General features: G+C 37.7%; 1 protein-coding gene across 1 annotated transcript; it reads right to left on the bottom strand.

Annotated features, from left to right (window-relative positions):
• Nucleotides 1-403: 403 nt before the first annotated feature.
• On the bottom strand, nt 404-22,389 carry LOC310903174 (uncharacterized protein). The gene is made up of 3 exons (XM_083845911.1): nt 21,485-22,389; nt 17,373-17,590; nt 404-447 (listed from the first exon to the last, which is right to left on the bottom strand). The coding sequence occupies exon 1, from the start codon at nt 22,271-22,273 to the stop codon at nt 21,677-21,679; it is 597 nt and encodes a 198-aa protein (XP_083702037.1). The 5' UTR covers nt 22,274-22,389; the 3' UTR covers nt 404-447; nt 17,373-17,590; nt 21,485-21,676.
• Nucleotides 22,390-23,320: the final 931 nt, after the last annotated feature.

The raw sequence follows: 23,320 nt of genomic DNA, 5'->3' as shown, positions 1-23,320 counted from the left end.
TGGAATATTGTTACAGACACTAATAAATGCAATTTTAAATCATAACAGATTCTATGTATTGCAATCTTATAACATAGGATTGATAACAGTTATGTTGTTCTTTAGAGAGGAATAACAAAACAAATGGAGGCCTTATAACAAGGGAAGGATTTTCTCTTCTTCCTCCTTTTAGGATGGCAGAGGAGTCACCAAGCAGGGAGAGCTGTTCAGCTGCCCAGGGGAAAATCACAGCTATTCCAACAAACATACCCAGCTCACAATTAATACACAAATTAATACCAAAATGTTCTTAACAAATGAAAAGCTTCTGTAAAGCAGCAAAGAACTGACCTGCAGCTCACACAACAGCTGAAGCTTGATCTCTCACAAAAATTTGAGGCTCTATATTCTTATTTCAAAACCATTGATTTTCATGATGCTGCATCAATGTGAAGTTTCCTTAACAACCTAAAGAATGAGAAGGAGTAACTTGAAGTAGTATTTCACTTACAAGGAAGATTATATCACTGTAATGTGCTCTGTCATAAATGTGAGTTCCCTATAGCATGAACATCTCTGCCACTGCCCTACTGCTATTGGCAAATAAAATTATTGCAAGTATTACACCAGTTCTCATTTAAGCTGCAAAGTGACTACGTTAATAAGTGTCTATGTTAATAACAAGTCACTACACTGAATACCGTACTCTTCTGAAAATCTGGCTGTAAATATTACGTTGACAGCTGCTGGGTGATGAGCTGCTTTTTTTAGGGATTTAATAGAAACTAAAATCTGTTGAAACTGGAAACTGTTCCTGGGTGCTGAAGAGATTAAAAAATCCTTATGCTACTAGGTTGTGCGACTCAGTCCCAGGTCCACCATCTCTTCCTCAACAAGCAGTGCAGGAGGATGGGAATGGGGGCTGTAATCAGACCATAACAGCTCCTCCCTACCATTTTGCCATTCACTAACAAGCTTTCAGAATAGTCCCACCATATTTGCTGAGGAGCTCAGCTCAGCTGGAGGGCTGGGACCAGCTGGAACCTGCTGTGTCTGGCAAGGGGCAGCCCCTGATCTCCTCTTTTAGAGGCCCCCCTGCAATCTCCCATGACAATATCATGCCACCAATGCCAGTATACATCTGAGGGCTCTGGAAGTAATGCATGACAGAAGAAGAGAGAAAATTTAAAAATTGTTTTTGTTTTTGAAAAATGGTTTTTGAAAGCCAGTGTGGTGGGTTTACATGTTAAGGGAAAAGGATTAAAGGTTTCGAAGGGACCTGATAAGACTAACAAACTTACTACTGCTACAGAGAAGAGACTTAGATTTTTGCAATATTAAATATGACAACAAATCATCGATTTCTTTTCTCCTCCAAACTTAAACCCAAAAGACCAAGACCTTTGGGCAATAGCTGCTGCTTGCATTATCACAATATACCAAAATACTTAGAAGGTTTATTATTAAATCATTTTCCTCCCTTGAGCACTGCTGCTGATAGCCACCACCACTTCCCATCCAACCGCTTCCTCTGTCAGTATGTCCAGTGTCTGAAATCCCATTTGCCTCCCGGTTACAGTACTGGAGGGAGGAAAGAAGAGGTTTTTAAAATGAAGTGCAATTTTTCCCATTGTTTCTGCAAAACCCAGGTTTGTTGATCTTTAGATACACTGCAAGGAAAAACTGTTCATAAGGACTTCTACTTGGATCACAAGATTTGTAAACCCTTTTAGGACGGAAACTGATTCTTTCTCTTGGGTACTTAATCAGCATGGCAGCTACTTATATAACCCAAATTCAGCAAAAGTTTAATCTTATTTCTTCATGTTTAGAGCTCCATTCATATATCCTGTAACTATGCATTAGAAAATATAAAGTTTCCTGCACAATTTCAGAATAAGACGCCTGAATAAATAGCAGATCAGCTGAAGATTAAGCAAATATTAGATTTAAAACAGGTAAAAACAACAACAACAACAGCTAAATATATTTTTTTCCCAAATCTAATCAAATAATAGACAACTGATATTTATTTTAGGAAAACAAAAGTACAATAATTGATTATACTAACACACATACTCCCTCTAGTCAGTTGTCTCCAAAGTAAAATATTCCCAGGCTTTCTGTTTCAGTTAAAAACTTTATTCCTTTGCCAGTAAGTTGCAAAGAATTTTATATATCACGATTATAGAATTCATTTCTGAATGTCTGCTGTAATTTAAGCACTGGCTTTGCATAATGAAAAAAATAATAAAGCAACCGAAGGCATGCTAGCATTCCATTCATCTCGGCTTAAAATTTTGCCTTTACTTGGTAAAACCACTTGAACCTCTACACTTTGGACACAGCTCTCTTACACCTGAGACGGTACAGAGGTGGTACCTTTCATTCCCAGCTTGACCCTTAAAATGTACTAAAAGAATATATGGCATCTGTATAGCTACAGACACGCACATCCACACAGGTGTCTTCCAGACATCAAATGACCTGTAGTGGGTCTGTTCTTCCCCGGACATCTTGGACCCTCTCCTGTTCCTGAGGCCAGGCTTGCTCACCATACTGGGGTGAGTCTAGTTGTGAAGGCAGCTGGAATACAGCCAAAATAGCCTCCTCTTCAAAGATTTCCACATAAGGTATTGGATTACCCAAAGTGGAGGTCAGAAAACTCACAGATTTCATAAGAAAGTCCCAGTGAAATTCTGCTATTTAAAGTTATTACTGCTTTTGGATAAAAAGATTTTCTTGCTATGCAACCCATGGAAAGCTATAGGTATAGTAAACATAAAACCTTTTTTTCTTTTTTTCTTTTTTTTTTTTTTTTTTTCCTTCATTGAAAAGAGCAATTCAGGAGACCTGTGGATTTGTATCAAACTCAGAGGAGAATATCCACTGAATCAAAAAAGTAAAGCATCTCTGAAATGCTCTAACCATTTCTTTCATATCAAAAGGGAACTGTTTTGACCATTTGAAAGAACTACTCTTCCAGTTCTTGCTACATAAGCTGTAGCCACAATCATCCCCTTCACAAAGGGAAGAAGGAGAATGATGACCACCACATATTAAAAAATAGCTGAAGTAGTCATCTGGGAGGCAGAAGACAAACTATTGAGAGTCCTAAGGCCTAAGTGCAAAAGTATATATTAGACTGTGCTTACCAGTAAACCCATAAAATTCTTAGGAATACATATTTCCATCTTTTAAGTCCTCTCTACTGAAGCCTATGTGTAGGGACAAGCAAGTATCCCCTGGAATATTTGAACAGTAAAAGCAGTTGCTTGTCTGAGAGCGGACTAATATAGTGTGAGCAACAGAGGTAACAGTAATTTCTCTTTTTAGCCTGAAGAAAAGGAGTGCAATAATTTAAATATAATAAGTTACATGGCTCAAAATGCAATCCAATAAAATATTTTAAAATATCAGCACTTTTGACTACATGTAATGAAAACTAGCATAGGTTAACAGTGCATCTTCTAATTAGTTAGTAGGTTCAGGTCAACTCCAGAAATAACTCGAGCATAGTGTTTGCCAACATACCAGCTTCTCTGAGAATGAAAGAATCACACAGAATCACAGAGTTGAAGGGGTTGGAAGGGACCTCGAAAGATCATCGGATCCAACACCCCTGCCAAAGCAGGTTCCTTAGAGCAGGCTGCCCAGGTAGGCGTCCAGACGGGCCTTGAATATCTCCAGAGAAGGAGACTCCACAACTTCCCTGGGCAGCCTGTTCCAGTGCTCCGTCACCCTCACAGTGAAGAAGTTCTTTCGCATGTTGGTGCGGAACTTCCTGTGCTCTATCTTGTGGCCATTACCCCTTGTCCTGTCCCCACAAACAACTGAAACAAGGTTGGCCAAATCCCTCTGTCTCCCTCACCTCAGGTATTTATACACATTGATAAGATCCCCTCTCAGTCTTCTCTTCTCCAGGCTGAACAGACCCAGGTCTCTCAGCCTTTCCTCATAGGGAAGATGCTCCAGGCCCCGTATCATCTCTGTGGCCCTCCGCTGGCCTCTTTCCAGGAGATCCCTGTCTTTTTTGTACCGGGGAGCCCAGAACTGGACACAGTACCCCAGGTGAGGCCTGACCAGGGCAGAGTAGAGGGGGAGGATCACCTCCCTTGACCTGCTGGCCACACTCCTTTTAATGCACGCCAGGATCCCATTGGCCCTCTTGGCCACCAGGGCACACTGCTGGCTCATGGTCAACCTGTCGTCCACCAGGACCCCCAGGTCCTTCTCCTCAGAGCTCCTCTCCAGCAGGTCATCCCCAGCCTGTACTGATACATCCGGTTGTTCCTTCCCAGGTGCAGGACTCTACACTTGCTCTTATTAAACCTCATTTGGTTTCTTCCTGCCCATCTCTCCAGCTGGTCCAGGTCTCGCTGAATGGCAGCACAGCCTTCTGACATGTCAGCCACTCCTCCCAGCTTTTTGTCATCGGCGTACTTTCTGAGGGCAGACAGTATTCCCTCATCAAGGTCATCGATGAAGATGTTGAACAAGACCGGACCCAGCACCGACCCCTAGGCAATGCCGCTAGTCACAGGTCTCCAGCCGGACTCTGCGCCGCCAATCACCACCCTCTGAGCTCGGCCAGTCAGCCAGTTCTCAACCCACCTTACTGTCCACTCCTCTATCCCACACTTTCACAGCTTTGCTAGCAGGATGTCGTGGGAGACAGTATTGAAAGCCTTGCTCAAGTCAAGGTAGATGACATCCACTGCTCTCTCCCCATCTACCCAGCTGGTGATGCCATCATAGAAGGCAATGAGGTTGGTCGAGCATGACTTCCCCTTGGTGAATCCGTGCTGACCACTCCTCATAACATTCTTCTCTTCCAATTGCTTGGAGATGGTATCCAGAACAAGCTATTCCAACACCTTTCCAGGGACAGAGGTGAGACTTACTGGCCTGTAGTTTCCCGGATCCTCCTTCTTGCCCTTCTTGAAGACCGGACTGACAGTGGCTATCCTCCAATCTTCAGGCACTTCTCCTGTTCTCCAGGACCTTTCAAAGATGATAGACAGCAGTTTGGCAATCACCTCTGCTAACTCCCTTAGCACACATGGATGCATCCCGTCGGGACCCATGGATTTGTGTGTGTTGAGCCCACTCAGACACTCCTGAACCACTCTCTCGTCAACCAGGGGGGAGTTCTCCATTTCCCAGCCCCTTTCTCCTCCCGCCAGGGTTGAGGAGTTCCAGGGGGGAGTCCTTGAAGCAAAGACTGAAGCAAAGAAAGCATTCAGTATCTTCGCCTTCTCGGCGTCTCCTGTTACCAGGACACTCCCCTCATTCAGTAAGGGACCCACATTATCCCCAGTCTTCTTTTTACTGTTTATATACTGAAAAAAAAAAAACTTTTATTATCTTTTATCTCTTTTGCAAGCCTCATCTCTAGGTGGGCTTTAGCCTTCCTCGTTGCGTCCCTGCAGACCCTGACAACACCTCTATACTCCTCCCAAGAGGACAGGCCCTTTCTCCACATTTCATAGACCTTCCTCTTCCTTTTGATCTTATCAATGAGCTCCTTGCTCATCCACACAGGTTTCCTGCCCCCCTTCCCCGATGTCCTGGTCTTAGGGATGCACCGATCCTGAGCTTGGAAGAAGTGCTGTTTAAATGTAGCCCAGCTCTCACAAGCACTCTTGCCTTCTAGCAACCTAGCCCAGGAGATACCCCCAAGCAGGTCCCGGAAGAGGTCGAAGTTGGCTCTTTGAAAGTCTAGGGTAGCAATCCTGCTACTAGCCTTACTTCTTCCACCAAGTTCCATCTTGAACTCCACCATCTCATGGTCGCTGCATCCCAAGCTGCCCCCAACCTTCACATCCCTAACAAGCCCATTCCTGTTGGTACGGACAATGTCCAGAAGTACCCCCCGCCTCGTCGGCTCCTCCAACACCTGTGTCAGAAAATTGTCTTCAACGCATTGTAGGAACTGCATTGAAAGGAATCTACAGCTAAAGGTACCTGTTTCCACTGAAACATGCTGGAATATTATGCTGTACATATATGTGAGTATGAGTGTGCAAGTATAAGCCTGTGTATATTTGACAGATTATTATTATTTTTTACTTTAAAAAATGAATTAGGTTTTGCACTGAAGTCATATTATAAACAGTCTTTCTAAGTGTAGCTCCAATTACACAGAGACATCTTAGTAATAAACCACCTGTTACAAGAATGCCATTCTATTGATCAGGTTTGGACTTGTAGTGACTTTCTTTTCTTCCATGATGGACGGCAGAAAAGTATTTGAAATACTCAGAGAATCTGCCATGAGACAATAACCAAGAAGAAATCTTCTGCATACATTTCCTCTCATTGCCAAGTTTAAATCAGAACCTTTAATTTTACTTTAACATAGTTTGCATGTATTAATCATATCATTAATGTTATGACTGACAGATAGACATTAGTTTAATGGAGAGTTCAGGGTTCTTAAATCAAGACAGGCTTTTGGGTTTTCATGATTAATAGAGCAATACCCAAGCCACATATGCTGTAAATGAAAAGAAAGATGGATAATGAGTTCATGCATCCGTTGAAGGAATTTTAAAATATATGGTGGGCTACGTTACAATGATAGCACATTACACTGGAATTAATGCATGATATTTTGTCTGTCATGGTCAATGTTAAAAGAAAAAGTACAGAGACTAAGCAGGGATATTCACAAGTTAGACTGCAGTACATTTAATTAGATGTAGGATGAATGGGGAGAAAAAAAAAAAGGAAAATTCCAGTTTGAATGGGTTGTTTTAAGTCAAAAGTTGTTTTAAGAAAAAAAATACAAAACCCAAAGATTTGGGTAGGATTTCCCTAAATTCTATAATCAAATATCTTTGTATAAACCTCATACCATTTATTTTATTTTATTTTATTTTATTTTATTTTATTTTATTTTATTTTATTTTATTTTATTTTATTTTATTTTATTTTATTTATTTTATTTTATTTTATTGACTTACTTATCTATTGAAATACAGTACATCATTTCTGAACTTTACCAGTCTCATAATTATTATGTAACACATGACAAGATATTCTTAAATTTCTTAAACTTATGACTTAAGAAAAGAATATCAGCATTGTGATTTTTGTCTGAATAGGGCAAAGGTTTACAGGAAAATAAAGTAACCATGTCATTGCCAGCTAAAGCAAGTAATACCAAGAAAAGCACTGATGTGTGCATAAGTGTTGTGGGTTTTTTTTGAGATAAGACGGAATTAAAGACAGAAGATATATTTAAAATTTCTAAATGCTTGGCATGAATACAGTGACAGTACTGATAGGAGAGTGCTTCCTCCCTGTATGTGTGTACATACAGATCAGACAAAGGGTAAACAGGGAGGAGTACATCTCATTACTATATTTGTATGTGTGCTGCTATGTTTTAGGAACACTAACAAACAAGTAAATAGGAGGAATAAAAGAAAATGGCATATTGTTATAACTAGAAAATAAATATTGCATACCACAAAATTGAGGTTATTTTTCCCCAAATAGATTATTCATATTTTCAGGAAATAACAAGTACATTTCAAACTTAGATCTTTGCAACACACACAGAGAACAATTACTCTTTGTTGTAAGCTAGCAAAGTGTATAAACTAATTTGCTGCATCAATGCCTGTAATTAATGTTTCCTAACTTATCTTAGATCATATATACTACATTACACCTGTAATTTTCCCAGGTCATTGGCAATACATTACTGCAGTGCTGCTAAGAATTCATTCACATGATATATTTTATTTCTGTAAAGCGAAGATTACTGCTCATGCTGTCTTAGAACCTCTTTCCTTAGAGTATGTCAGCATCACCAAAAAACATACATTCTTTAACATCTGCATGGATTTGATAAAGAATTAAGCAAATTACAGTGGAAATGGAAGAAATAGTTGCAAAAGAAAAAAATATTGCATTATTTTCCTTTGCATACAATATTCTTGAAAATATTCATTTTTCAAATGCACCACGGCACAGAAGCTGAACAACTAAGAATATAGGAGGCTGCTTATAATTACCTGAATGTTGGAGCAAGTGCAAACATCCGCTTGCACTATGATCAATGCCAGACCATAGTCAAGAATGTTAATTAGAATCTCATCTTCTTCTGGCTCCAGTAAACAGCTTTAAAATCTTCAATGTAAATTGGAATCATTGCACTGAATCAAAAATAAGATCATATTAAGGTCTATCCCAGCTAGTTTTATTAAACCATTCTTAGTCAAAAAGGGACCTGGGGATATTGGTTGATAGCCAGTTGAATGTGAGCCAGTGGTGTGCTCAGGTGGCCAAAAAGGCCAACAGCATCCTGGTTTGGATCAGAAGTGGTGTAGCCAGCAGGACCAGGGAAGTGGTTGCCCCTCTGTACTGGGCTCTGGTGAGGCTGCACCTTGAGTACTGTGTTCAGTTTTGGGCCCCTCACTACAAGAAGGACATGGAGGTGCTGGAGTGTGTCCAGAGCAGGGCAATGGAGCTGGTGAAGGGTCTGGAGAAGAAGTCTTATGAGGAGCGTCTGAGGGAGCTGGGGTTGTTTAGTCTGGAGAAGAGGAGGCTCGGGGGAGACCTCTTCACTCTCCACAACCACCCCGAAGGAGGTTGTATTGGGGTGGGAATCAGTCTCTTCCCCCAAGTACCAAGTGCTAAGACAAGAGGAAATGAGCTTAAGTTGTGCCAAGGTAGGTTTAGGTGTAGATATGTCACCTTATACTTCTACACAATACTTCAACTATTTATAAACTTCTATTTGCCAGCTTATTACAAGCATTACATAAAACTTCACTAACTCCAACATGAGAAGATGAAATTCGATGACACTCAGCCATAAAAAAATGTAATCTGACCTGAGAACAAAATTAGTTTTGCTTATGAAAAGGAAATATTGCAAAGTAGTTTGCTTGAGATGCAACACTAAGTGTGTGGAGAAATGTTTCAAACTTAATCATTCAGGTTTTTTTTTTTTTAAGAATTCTCCTTAATAGTGTCAAGTTGTTTAGAAAACAAAAATAAAAATAGAACAAACCACTAAATGAAATTATTAATGCAGGCTTTTATCATAAAAAAAAAAAAAAGGCATGAGAAGGTAAGGAAGACTTAAAGACAAGCCAATTACTTTTTGATTACACTAATTCCAAGAAAAGTAATGTTGTTGCTGGCATTATAGTAAGAATGAACAGGGAAACACCACAAGTTGTCTGTCTCAGGTTCAATTTCTAGTTCCTTCATGTGATGAATATGGCTCACAAATGATGAAATGAATACCATATTTGGTGAGTTTTTCATGTAATATGTGAAAGAACATTTTGATATACCCAGTGAATTTCTTAACTTCTGCCTACATCATTTGGCAATCTCAGTTGTCTGAGTATCGCGGTGATAAAGTGACAACGAAACTACTAAGCTTGCCTGACCTAAATTAGACAGTGATTCAAATGAGATGGGGCAATAGGTCATCTCTGGCAAAAAGTCAGTTCTGGTAGTTATTCCAAAGGAAATAAAGGAAATTTCTGATTTAAAGCTCATCTGTTACAATCTGCAGTCCTTTCCACCAAACACATAGCTTTCCTGATCATTCTGTTGCCCTCTATCTGTTGCCTCAACAAAATTAACTACCTGCATTGATCTGCATATCTTCAGTACTTTTTTTCATGGAACTAAAAAGATCAGTATGCCACTGGAGTTTTTGTTGGTTGTCCAGAAAACAAAACAAAACAAAATAAAACTCAGATTTATTTTTTTTCTAATAAGCTTTTGAAATAATCATAGTAATAATAATAATAAAAAAGTAAGAAAAAAGAAAAAAGAATCCAACCCTCTGCTAAGACTTCTAGCAGAGAGGGGAGAATTCATTGACAACTGCAATAAGGCAATTATTGGATAACTTACCTTCAGGGAAACTGGTTTTGTAACTTCTAATTGGAGATTTAGTTAAGATCTGAATCAGGAAGGTTTATATTCCTACTGTATATTATATTTTAATTGCTTTTTACAGTCTGGCTGAAAGTGCCACAAGGTACAGACTTATAATTTGAAGATATTATACATTCTCCTTTGGGAAGTGTCAAGAGTCAGCAGCAGAGGGAAGCAGAGGAACTGCAGTACTCCAATGGAATTGCCTCCATCCAGGCAGATTTCTCTGGGAATTAAGTACATTGCTTCCTTTACCAGTTTTAAACTTGTCCCTCTGCTATTACATATTTGAAGGTGCATTTTTGCTTCTTTCCTGTTCATTTTTTCTCTTTTGTGTTACATGATCAGCTGAGATAGAGTGCCTTAAGAACAGTTAAGTGCAAAAATATACCTGGATTTTCATACAAATGAGAATGAGGCTCCACATTTTAATGACTGATGCCTGTACACTTACTGCTTTCTCATTAGCAGAAACGTGTGTCAGGTTATTGAAGTGGTTTGAATACTGACAGTAAATGAGCTTCAGGGGGTTTTGATCTGCATTTCTTAATGTTTTAGTTACTCTTTGTGGAATCTGATATGATACAGTAGTGATGATACCAATTGGGTTTTTCAGATTTCTGTAAAAGCTATAACTTTTTATAGTGAATCACAAGTTCTTACTACAGCTACCAAGAATACCCTTAATACTTTCATAGATTGTCATAAAGAAAAAAAAATAATAATCTGCATAAAGTTATTCTCTATTAAATTGTTAGACAAAAAAAAAAAAAAGTCCAAAAGCTTCCTGGAAACATTACCAAAAAACACTGAGATTACTTTTAATACTGGAATGCTTCTTTGTAAGGTCACAGTTTTGAAGGATAACCTGTTTTACAACGAGATGATGCATTGCAGAGAGAAGGAGCATGTAATAGTGTTAAAGCTATACAACCTGGAATGCCTTATAAGAGAGTCTAGTGTGTCTCAGCAAAAATTCATTCCAGAAGAATTCAATCAATTCTTGGGAGAACTTTCTGATGTGAAAAAATAATTGAGTGCTTGACATCTAACTTTATAGGTCAAGCACTGAAAAGGCAATATCTTAGCAATAAATTGGGATGAAATTGTAGAATTTCAGTTGTGAGGTAAGTTTGTGTTTCTGTGGAACAGATGGTTTGGATCATGTAGGTTTCAGAGAGTGGTTTCCATTAGGACAATAGCAAATCAAAAGCAATGCTTTTATGTTTTTTCTCCCAACCTTATAGATTTTAGATTAACCATTTTATATCAAACTGAGGATTCCAGAAGCTATCTGACCTAGAGCTTAACTAGGACATGCCTGCTTTTGAATTAGCAGTCTTGGTCCACAACTTTGTCTGCTTCTTCCACAGGTTAAAAATGGGTCTAATAAGAGATTATCTCTTTCTCGCAGTATGAACTTATCTTATATTCGTAAATGACCATGACTATATAAAATACACTAATTTAATTACCAATGTTATCCACCTTCTAATGTTGCTGACCTTGATTGATAGGTTTTTAAAAAGAATCTTAATAGTCAGGTATTTTACAGAATTACTCTGGTGAGCTTTTAAATAAGCAGTGATCTAATGCCACCACAATACCTTTTCACACAAATAACACCTTTAACAGCTTTCTTTGGTAGGTTTTAATGTTTTATTTTGGTTTATTCCTTTTTAGGAAAAGGAAGAAATAAAAGATTATGTAATTTTTACTTATAAACTTAAATGGGTGCTGACACTACCTATTTATAATTCTGGAGAGGGGAAAAAAAAAAAGAAAAAGGATGGAGGTAGTCATAGCTGCAAACAAGACCTTGCATTTGTTCTGCTCAAAGTTTGCATCAGCAGTATAAAGAAAGAAGAGGCTATAAGCCACAGTTGTGTTTAAGAAGTGTCTGCAAAACCTTGTTTTTAAGGTTAAAAAGCCAATTTGCACTCTAGATCCTTGAAAATGATCGTGTTTGGGAACATCAACAACCAGCAGCAAACCAGTCTTCTCTAGTCTTTGCCCAGTCTTCTGCACAACCAAATGGTAGAATATAGCTAGGATACATTTACAGTAGTGAAATGTCATGAATCTGCCTCTCATAGGTAGTTCCTATTCTGCAGAAGCCTAGAAGGAAGAAAAATGTATTTGTGTCTCTCCTGTTAGGAGAGCCATTCACTCATATTTGATACTGCTATTAGCCAGCAACAAAAGCAATAGGATGTAGTTATTAGCACTTGCCTATATACAAAAAATCTGAAAGTTAAGAATAATAGAAATCACCTGAAACCAAAACACCAGCCTCGATGATGAATGCTGATGATCCTCAGATTGTATATTAGCTATTTTGACAAATACACTGAAAGGTCATTGTCCCACATATCATGAAAACCTCTAAAAAAATGCATCTAGGATATGAATAATATTTAATTAATGGGAATTTTTCAGAGGTCCTGAAAGGTGATCTTGTGCTTTTAGGAAAAACAGTGCTTCTCAATCCTTTTTGGGTATAGTGTTGCTGTTTTCTTTGGACCCTCAAGATGACCCGACATAAGTGGTCTGAACGTTTCATATTGCAAGCTTGTAGCTTTTATGTTGTAGTGAATGTGAGATAATAATTTCACCTTAGATTCTGCCTATTATTGTTTTGTACTGTGCTTATAATGAACAGTTGTCATTGATCCTTACAGAAGTCGAAATGTGATTTTTGACTGGACAGCCATCATACCATCATGTGTTGTTCTTTTTGTTTCCTCTTTTTCTTTTTCTTTTTTTTTTTTTTCTATTCCACTGCTTAAAACAATTATTTTGGCTTTTCTTGAAGAACAATTTGAAACCAATGAAAAAGACCATATATTTCATTTTCTTAACTCTAAACAGGGGAGGCTGTTTATTCTCCTTTGAGATTAGACTGACATTCAAAGTTCACACTTAGGACTTTATTTTCTGACAACTCTCACTGCAAAAACAACAGTACTTTTTACTAGAAAAATGTGGAAAGTCCTGTTTTTAGGGGCCCTCAATTATTTTTCATGACATTCCAAGAATCTTGTTATTCAGTTTACAAAGCTTGTTGTCTATCAGTCCAAATACTGGATCTAATTTTCCCATCACATTTATCTACTAAGTGAACAAAATCTATCCATCATAAAATGTAAGAGCTGAAAACAGATCATTGGTACTTTGGATAGCAGCGATAATCCAATAAGAACATAAAAAGATGGGGGAAATACACTATATCAGTGCAGAATTTCAGATTTACTGAATATGTACCGCATGTCTATAAACAACACTAGATTGTGTTTTGGATGGCTACAGAAAATTTATCACAACATCAGGGTTTTTGCAGCACATAAATATTCACCACTGGGAAAAGCAATTTAGCATCTAATCAGACATATCTGACTATTTATTACACCATGATTCTACTGCTCTTAACACTGTATCGTGCCACTAATTCAACATTAATGTGATGCTATATGAACTTGTTCTAAAAAGCAACTCTTTCCATGTATAAAAGTAATATCAAAATATGAAATCTTAGTTCCAGCAGTAAAACATTTTTTCAAAAGGAGACACCAATACCCACTTTTTCATTTCCTCTTCAGTAACTGATAGCTACAGCCTCTGATATCTCCAATCACAGAAAATTGCAGAGCCACAATAGCCCATAAAAGAGTCTGTAAGGTGTCTTTCAATCTCTAGTCCCCAGACTATTTGGAAGTAGTTCTGGGTGTCCAGAATCAGGAACTAAGAAAAAACCAACATGCTGTTAGATTTAAATTCAGGGTAAAATAAAATAAAACCAAACCAAACCAAACCAAACCAAACCAAACCAAACCAAACCAAACCAAACCAAACCAAACCATGAAGCTGGTAAATTTTAGAATCCTAATTACTAAAGAATATAATGGTAGCTACAATTTTATTTGCATGCCCAGAGATTTTTGGAGAACAGGGTTACTGGGGGCTTTCTTTGTTTTTTGTTAAAGAAATCCACGCTGCACAAAAGAGTCCTCCAAAGATTCAAACTTACAGACAGTTTCTGCTGCAAGTACTTCCAGCAATTGTTGGCATCTTTTAATACTGTCTGGATAGAATTTATTAACATATATAGCCAGAGCTCTGTCCTCTATTGAAAGGCGATATAACACACATTCCTTGACAGATTAAAGCAAGCTATACCATAAATTGTGCAGATTGAGTCCTCTTACATGGCTTACCCTAATCATAGCTCTGCCATTTGCTTCTCATGACAGGAGAAAAATAAAAGTCTCATAAAACTACAATAAAATAGACAGTCTGCCATTCCTCCCTTAGAAAACATTTGTCAGAATCTCTTCAAAAATAATTGGGAAGAAAATGTGCTGAATTCTACAATCTATTGAGTCATTTTTAAAGCTTGCACAGGCATGTTAAAATGATCAGCTAGCTTGGGAAAGCATGCATTTTACATTGTCAAAAGCCTTTCGTAGTTTGCTTCTTCTGCCCCTTAAGAATAAGTTTCCCTTGAGTTTAAACTTAAATATTTATCCAGTGAGCAAGAAACAGTGCAACATTTAGGTTCACGTACTGTACCACAGACTTCAGTGATCTAAACCATGCTTTTCCCCATACATTTCTCCTATGGCTTCATGATTTACATTTTTCCCTTTATACAGTATCTGCTTTTGAATATTTGCTGTTTAAATGAAAGCAGTGAGGAAGTCTTCTTTTGCTGTATATGAAAAAATTCAGCTCATGGTACATTCTTGTCTGTCTTTTCCAAATATAACTGCTGAGAAATGCTTCATTTCAGAAAACTGAACTCTTGTAGTGCAGCAGACTGAGGCTGGCATCTTCAGCAACGGCAGTTGTTTCCCTTCTTGGTAAGAGAATAGAAATTGAAATGGAATTTAAATTAGGATTCATCTTTGTGCAGCAAGGCCAGGAAGCAGTGACAGAGCAATTCCGGAGGTAAACATCCCTGTATTGTACATCTACCTACCAACATGTAAGGTGTCTTGGTAAAGGACAAAAAGCATAATATGTGAACTATGGTTCCTTAAAACAATGGACTGTGACACCTAGTTGAAGACACATAGGACAGCTTCAGAAGCAGGCAAGCTCTCTCTATATAAAGTAATACTTACTATGGTTTTGACACATAAAGGACCAAATTAAATACCTTTGTTAAAAATGTATTAAATAATGAGGAACCTTTGAACAGCAAAGAGTGGCTAACTCCTTGAGAGTTCATGACTGGTTGCCCTAATTCAGGATTGCAGGTTATCTATATGTAATCTGTACTCAGTTCTTCTGCTTTCAGAAAGACTTGAACTTTCTTAAAGCTTTTTATAATCTTTTATAGTCAGGAAGATACAGTTTTGTTAGCTACACAGTGTTTATTTAAAATACTAATTTACAGGAACTGTTTCCATCATTTCTGTACTTCTTCATTTGATTTTTTTTCCTATCAAGTTTATCCCTGTGTTCAAATATCTCTACCAGCAACATTCCTTACACAGAAATATTGTGACATTTCCTTTTGCAGATGGGCCATGCCAGAAAAAAAAAATAAAAAAATGTTGATGCAAATCAAGGTCCAGGATAGTTAACACACTGAAATCATACAAAATCAGCAAAAATAATTGAACCAGAGTATAATAAAGCCAGCCTCAATAGTGCTTGGCTTCACTACAATTTGTCATATCCAATTGGATTAATGTCTCAGTCAATAGCTACAGGCAAGTCAGGTAGTTTAAAATGCTGATCGGTTGTGAGATTAAAAAAGACTCTCTGCCTGACATGCAAAAAAATGTGCTGACATACAGTAGATTCAGATTATAAATACATAGGTGCCAGTTAGGTATTACAAACTATGCATATTGTCCAAGACTGAGAAAACACATGTACTGGGTTTGTGTGGCAAAGTTTTGGTTATGGGTAGGCTGCAGCGTTGGCCTCTGTGGACAGAGCCCAGCAGCTGCCCCAGGTCAGTTCAGAGCCAGCTCCAGCCAGCTCCAAAAGGGATCCACTAATGGCCAGAGCTGAGACAGCGAGCTTAGTCCTCTGAGAGAGCAGAGTTAAGAAACTGCGGGAGGGGAAAAAAAAAAAAAAAAACTACTGGGCAGCAGCAGCTGGGAGAGAGAGGAGAGGAGTGAGAACCAGCCCTGCAGCCCCCAAGGTCAGTGCAGCAGGAGGGCAGGAGGTGCTCCAGGCACGCAGCAGCAGTTCCCCTGCGGCCTGTGGAGAGGCCCCTGGTGGAGCAGGCTGTCCCCCTGCAGCCCACGGGTCCCACACGGAGCAGATCTCCACGCTGCAGCCCGTGGAGGAGCCCCCGGTGGAGCAGGTGGAGGTGGCCTGGAGGAGGCTGCGGCCCGTGGAGAGCCCCCGCAGGAGCAGGCCCCAGGCCGGAGCTGCAGCCCGTGGAGAGGAGCCCACGCAGGAGCAGGGGGTCTGGGGGGAGCTGCTGCCCGTGGGGGACCCGTGCTGGAGCAGTTTGCTCCTGACGGATGGGCCCTGGGGTATGGAGCCATGTGGGAGCAGTTCTTGGGAGCAGTTCTTGAAGAGCTGCTGCCTGTGGGAAGCCCACACAGCATCACTTCGAGAAGGACACTGGAGAAGGGGAAGAGAGTGAGGAAGAAGGAGCAGCAGAGACAAAGCATTATGGGCTGGCCACAACACCCAGTTATGGGGGAGGACATAAAAGAATGTGGTTGGGGGGAAGGTGTTTTTAGTTTGCTTTAGTTCTCACTGCTCTCAACTGTTATTAATAGGCAATAGGGTACATTAATTGCCCCATGCTGAATTTGTTTTGCCTATGGCAGTTATTGGTGAGTGATCTCCATCTCCTTATGTCAATACATGATCTAATCATCTTTTGTCTTCTTGTACTTTTGAGGAGGGAGAGTGATGGAGCATCGTGGTGATCCTCAGCTGCCTATCATTTGTAACACCACCACACCATGAAGGATTCGTACTGGTAGGTGCTTAACATCTGTTACAGAAGACTAAGTCTTCCCTTTACTGGAACAACAACTGAAGGACTTTACCTTTTTGCTTTTAACACACTTGAAAACACCGATTCTTTCAGCCCATACTATTCCTCTTTTACATGACTACCAGAGTTACAGCATCATAAAACTGGTTTTCCACTCCATGTACTCTAACTACGCTGAGTGCCTGGCATCTGCTTATAGATTAGGGAGCCCATTCAGCTATGCACAGATTACATTTTAATTTCTAGTTCTTTGAGGAATCATGTGCCTAAGACAGAAAAGATGAATAAAACATATGGTTTTTTTTCTATTAAAAATAATTATAGTCCATGTCCATTGTGGCATATTACCGTATCTCAGATTTTGTACCTTAAGAATATGCATTGCAAAGCATGTGTATGATTAGTCCTTTCAATCATGTTGTCTCACTACATTATTTTTTTTTTTGAGGCAGAAACAGTTAGATTTCCAAATGGATTTCGTTGCTGCAAGCACATCCTGAGTTACCTGACACTCAGAGTGGAATTCAATGTCCTGGGTTAAGCATCTTGGAAAGAAAAACGTTCTGTGTCTCAAAATGATTTTCACAAACCATACAGGGAAGCTGTTGCTGCTAACCAACCGGATAGGGAGTTCTGGACAATCTAGTTGGCATGGCTAAGAGCAGTCTTTCTTTCAGTTTTCAATGCAAAATGCTCTGCATCTTCAGTTCTCTAGAAGAAAAACTGAACAGAAAAACACATTTTTACATAGAAAATAAATTACTTGAGCGGCTATGGCAAAATGTGCAAAAGCATATATAGTGCAGAGACATAGTGCATGCATTTTCTCACAATAAAACCCAAGTGAAATCAATGGATTTGAACGTGCTATAGCTTTAAAAATTACGTTTTCATAGCGTGTTGTTGTGAAATACATTGCTGAAAGCCAAAATACATTTATAAATATTCATAAATTATAAATAATTGTGGAAAAGTTAAAAAAAAAAATTCTATTGCTGTCTATTAACTGATAATTGAAATATATTCATGGCTATTCCTAAATCATATGGTTATTACCAGAAGCTGGGAGGGGGGATTACTCCACACTCTTCCTGTTCTTATTCCCTTTGCTTACACATCATCTCTGGTTTCCAGTAGAGGGATAGACCTAGCCCAGCTCTGAAACATCTATAGAGTTGAGGGGAATAGAAGGAAGGGATAGGACTGGGGAACAAAATAAGTTTGAAACACAGGTGAATAAAAGAAAATTGGGTTGCAGGTTAAGTTCAAGTCAAAAGAAGTAAACAGTGATGTCAAGAAGACTGTATGTCCCATTGATCATAATGGTTTCCAGTTGTAAGGACAGGCCCAGGCATACTTGGCGAAAAAAATGAAAAGCTTTCCCAGAAATAACAGACCTCTGGATCAGTGAACAATATATAAATGGAGACAAGTGATAAAAAAGAAGAGATGAAGACAAGATATTAAAAATGAGATAGCAAGAGTGGTATAAAATCTACAATCCTATGCTGTTTAGACACTCAATTTAACAGTGAAAATAAACATCAGTGAAAAAAAAAAAAAAACAGTGAAATCCCACATCCCTACCAACTTTTAAAACCCAGCAAGAGGTGATACTTCTCCATTTTGATCCAGTCAGCTAGTGTTTTACAATAGTTATCGCCAGTGCAGCTTGTTTTTTCCATTCCTTCTTGCCCTGTGAGGTTTCAGCCAAAGATACTCCACATTCAACTGAGTCCACTTCAGAAGTTTTCATCTCTATTTGGAATTTAACATTTATCCTTAGGGGCAATCGCCCAATTATGAGTTTAATTTATCCTGACTCAGAAACAAGCTCAGAATAAAATATAAGTTCTCGTCTAAACTTTATCCTACTATCCTCAATAGAGTTTGGAAGTTTCCGTAGAGATGACATTTTCTCCTATGACTTCTACCAGTTTCTAGTTTCAGCTGGATTGAAGAACAGCAAAAGCCATATGATAAAGGAAGTACTTTTTACAAAATTCTAGAAAAAGTTTAGGTTCAATTTGTTTTAAGATTTAATTGGGTGACAAATCATCCCCAAACCAGCAAGCATTCACAGAACTATATCTAGATGAATCACGTAAAGAAGATACAGTAAAGGATCTGTTCCCACAGCTCTTGGCAGAGAGCCCAACTGTAAAGGTTTTTCCCTGAGCCAGAGACAGCAGAGAGGATTCATTTAGCTACACACACTCATAAGAGAATTTCCTTCTAAAAAATAGCTTCCCCAATAAAAAATGTAGAGATTCTTACACACGTAATATAAGAAACACTAAATTTAGTATCTCCGATTATGATGCAGAAGTACTGTTCTAGTTGAGTAAAAAAAAAACAAAATTGCCTTTCTCCAAATTTAAGATAATAATATAATGGAGAGTAAAACATAGGAGACCTGACTTTTTTTTTTTTTTTTACGAACAATGAAAATAGAAAATATAACATTATATTACGAAAACATTATGAAAATAGAATTCTAGATCTGAGCCATTGGAATACAGTTTCAAAAATGGCTGAAATGTCTTTTCAGTACAGATCTTTTCTATATTTAACCTTTTAGAAATATAAACAAATGGGAAAAATATATATATGTACAAAGTCTCTGCAAATGAGAAAGTTTTTTTTTTTTCTGAGAATTTCAAATTGTCATGCTATTAAATCTGAAAATTTCCACATAGGTCCGGTTCAAACTGCAAAACTTCAGAAAGTACCAGTGAATATTCCAATGAGCTACAAAATCAAAGCTTTAATGTCTATATGGAGAAGTCAAGTACATCCTGGTTAGGGAAGGATAACATTTGGGATATATTTGTCAGTAATTTCTCATGGTTCAAAAACAGAAGGAGATTCTTCGAAAATGAAATCTTGGCATCATACTGATCATTAGGTATGAAGGTTTAGTGTGTGGTATCTACAAAGAATGGTTATAAATCAGACCATATGTCATACTGTACAGTCGTTACTAGTTTAATAAAGATATTTTAATGATAGTGAATTTATTTCACAAGCTGTCACTTAAACTTTTTGAAAGTCAGGATGAAAAATCAAGGAATGATTCAGATTTAGCTTTCTAAAACACTATATAATTATATTTTATAATTTTCAACTTATAAACACCTAGAAATAAGAGAACTTACTGAAGTAAATTACTAAGAACACAGCAATATCACCTAAAATTAACATATAAAACAAAGCTACATTGAAATCATTTGATATTTCCCTAACTGAGTCAGAGAGATCAGCTGCACATAATTTTTTTAATGCATCAGGCATAGCGTGCTAAATGTTAATGATTACATTTTAAGGGTTTAATGGTTACTATATTTCTAACGTAAGAAATAGCTGTTCTAATGGGAATGTACATACGCTTTACTAGGCAGCTAGTTCCCCAGTTAAAGATATAAAAAAAGATTCAGAGTTCCTCAGGGAAAACCAGAGTTGTAAACGTATCAGGGTTAATTGTCTGAATTATTGGGACACTTTTATCATGAGCTTAAGTTATTAAAATGGGAGGCATTGTGCAATGAACTTTAGATTCATACTTTTGTCTGAAAATACAAGCTGATTTTAAGCGAAAAGAATAATTTTAAAGATAGCTCTTAGCAAAGAATTTTAAAACAGAGTAAGCATGAACTATTAAATTTCAGATTCTTTAAGAATTCTCTTCTGGAATGCTGACCTTCTGGCAAGCAAGAATACTCTGACTGGTAGGTTAGAAACTTCTTGAGCCATGAATACTTTTTTTTCTGTACTGTCAATAGATTTGGAGGAAACAGGGAGTCAGAGAGGAAGAGAAGAAGAGAGGGAAAAGGAGATAAGAAAAAAACAAAACAAAACAAAAAAAAAGGTATCTTTTCCACCTCATCCCCAAGATAATTCCAAAGGAATACAGTGTTCAAGATGGATCTTTCTGTCTTTGCACACAAAATTAGGAATTTTTAGATTATTTTTTCAAGATGCCTTCAGTGTAAAAGGAAAGCACTGTACTGGAAAGGGATTTCTCTTTCTCTGTTCCTGGAAGATCTGGGGAAAATAGCTGTCCTCATAGTCAAGCATGAAAAATTGAAATTTACTTTTAATTATGCCAAAAGAAAACAGGGAAAAGCATGGATGAATTTCTAAAGGAACCATAGGAGAAACTGCATAGAAGAAAAAAATGCTTCCCTGAACGCAAAACTTCTTCAGAGAATATGTGTGGTATTAGCTGCAGATAGTATTCATGTCTAATCTTGAAAGAGGTCTCTATTTCTTAAACAAATTTGGGATATTTGAGGTTCATTATTTAAAGTCATCTAATGCATTAAGTGAAGTGACTTTTGTTCTTACCTACCTAGGACCTTAAGGCCTTTCCAAACATGAGGAAATATGGTCCTTCCCTAAGGTACAATTAAGAGGTTTTCAAAAAGAAAAAGGAATGATAGTCACAGGCAGAAAGAATATGGTCACCTATTATTCATTCATATACCCCACATTAAAAGGACATTACAGCTGTGAAGTTAAGCTCTTTAATGTAAGGAAAAGTTAAAAGTTAAGATTGGCTCACAGTCAAGCACAAAAGGTTAAAAACAAATTCAGTTCATGTCTGACAGCTCTTACCTGTTTCTCCCATTGCACAAATACACAGAGAAGATCTGTTTGGTGGTGATGTTACCTGCAAAAGTGGCTCTTTTGCCAGTTACTGCAGAGGACAATCAGAATGTTGGAATAAGGATATTCAGGTTCTCCTTGTTCTCCTTCCACAGTCTGAAATGGCATATCTGGTGATGGCTAGGGACTTCTTTTCCACCACTAGTCCAACATCATTTTTTTCTTTTCTGTTCGTTCTTTCTTTCTCTTTCTTTCTTTCTTTCTTTCTTTCTTTCTTTCTTTCTTTCTTTCTTTCTTTCTCTTTTTCTTTCTCTCTTTCTTTCGCTTTCTCTTTCGCTCTTTCTCTTTTTTCTTTTTCTTTTTCTTTTTCTTTTTCTTTTTCTTTTTCTTTTTCTTTTTCTTTTTCTTTTTCTTTTTCTTTTTCTTTTTCTTTTTCTTTTTCTTTTTCTTTCTTTTTCTTTTTCTTTTTCTTTTTCTTTTTCTTTTTTTCTTTTTCTTTTTCTTTTTCTTTTTCTTTTTCTTTTTCTTTTTCTTTTTCTTTTTCTTTTTCTTTTTCTTTTTCTTTTTCTTTTTCTCTTTTTCTTTTTCTTTTTCTTTTTCTTTTTCTTTTTCTTTTTCTTTTTCTTTTTCTTTTTCTTTTTCTTTTTCTTTTTCTTTTTCTTTTTCTTTTTCTTTTTCTTTTTCTTTTTCTTTTTCTTTTTCTTTTTCTTTTTCTTTTTCTTCCTTCCTTCCTTCCTTTTCTTTTCTTTTTCTTTCTTTTTCTTTCTTTCCATCTCTGCTTCCTGTAACCCAGCCCATTCTAAATCCTTTTTTTTTTTTTTTTCTAATTCTCAGTCCTATTCAAAAGGCATTTGAATGTCCCATCAAGAGCATTACAAATGCTCTTCAAGACTTTCAGTACAGGCCATAAACAAGTGATCATACCATTTCTCACAGCTTCTCCTCTTACTGGTCATTCCCTTCATAAGCATGCAGGCTCATCCTCTCTACCACCCAAGTCCAAAGAATGTGTTTAAGCTTCATTCATTAAGGTGTTTCTCCTTAATTCTAAGGCAAAACACTGACACTGGCCAAAGTACACTGGTACTTGCCATCTACCTGAGTATTTCTGAAGTCTAAGAACACCGTTAATTAACTCAATAATTTGCTAAGTACACCTATGCAAGCTGTTCAAGGTGAGGTAGCAGAGTGGGTCTGCCTAGGATGGAATTTGCTTTCTTCATAGCAGTCTAGCAAGTAAGCCCCTGCCTGGGGCTGCCTTATATGTTGCTTTAACTGCACTTCTGGATAAATGCTCTTAATTCTAAGTTGCAGTGATATACTGAGGCTTTCCTTGCCTAATCCTTCTAAAGTAAAATTTCTCCCTCAAAAAAGTAAGTTGGGACAAACAAAATATTTCATTAGAAATTTTTTTTTCTGTTGTCTTTTTAAAGGACAGTGTTTTATGGTCTGTAGCTTGTGTTCCTTTTTTTCCGTAGTATCACCTGCAAGTCAACAGGGAAGATCTCCCTTAACTCTTCTATCATAGCTCTCCTGCCAGCTCTGAAGAGACATGCACTAGTTAAAGCCAAGTGAACAGTGCTGAGAGGAGCTCAGCACCCAGGAGTTACTCTGGAGCCTGAGCCAAAAAAAGCTCCTTGTAGCCAAAGCTGCAGTTTGTGAAGAGCACAAGTTAAAAGACACAGAGGGTCTGAGAAAGTATTTCAGTCTCTGAAATGACTCTCACTGATTTCAGTGGTCTTTGGACCAGAATCACATTTTTTTGTAAGAAAAAATAAAACTGAACAACAACAACAAAAAATAAAACCACCACCACCAACAACAAAAATAATAATTTCCAGAGCT

The sequence above is a fragment of the Anser anser genome (genome assembly GCF_964211835.1).
Source record: "Anser anser genome assembly, chromosome: 8".
Lineage (NCBI taxonomy): Eukaryota > Metazoa > Chordata > Aves > Anseriformes > Anatidae > Anser > Anser anser.
This window is presented reverse-complemented; position numbering and strand designations above follow the sequence as displayed.

Coding starts and splice junctions, on each gene's coding strand:
- LOC310903174 (XM_083845911.1), bottom strand. CDS start 22,273: ATGGGCTGGGTTACAGGAAGCAGAGATGGAAAGAAAGAAAAAGAAAGA.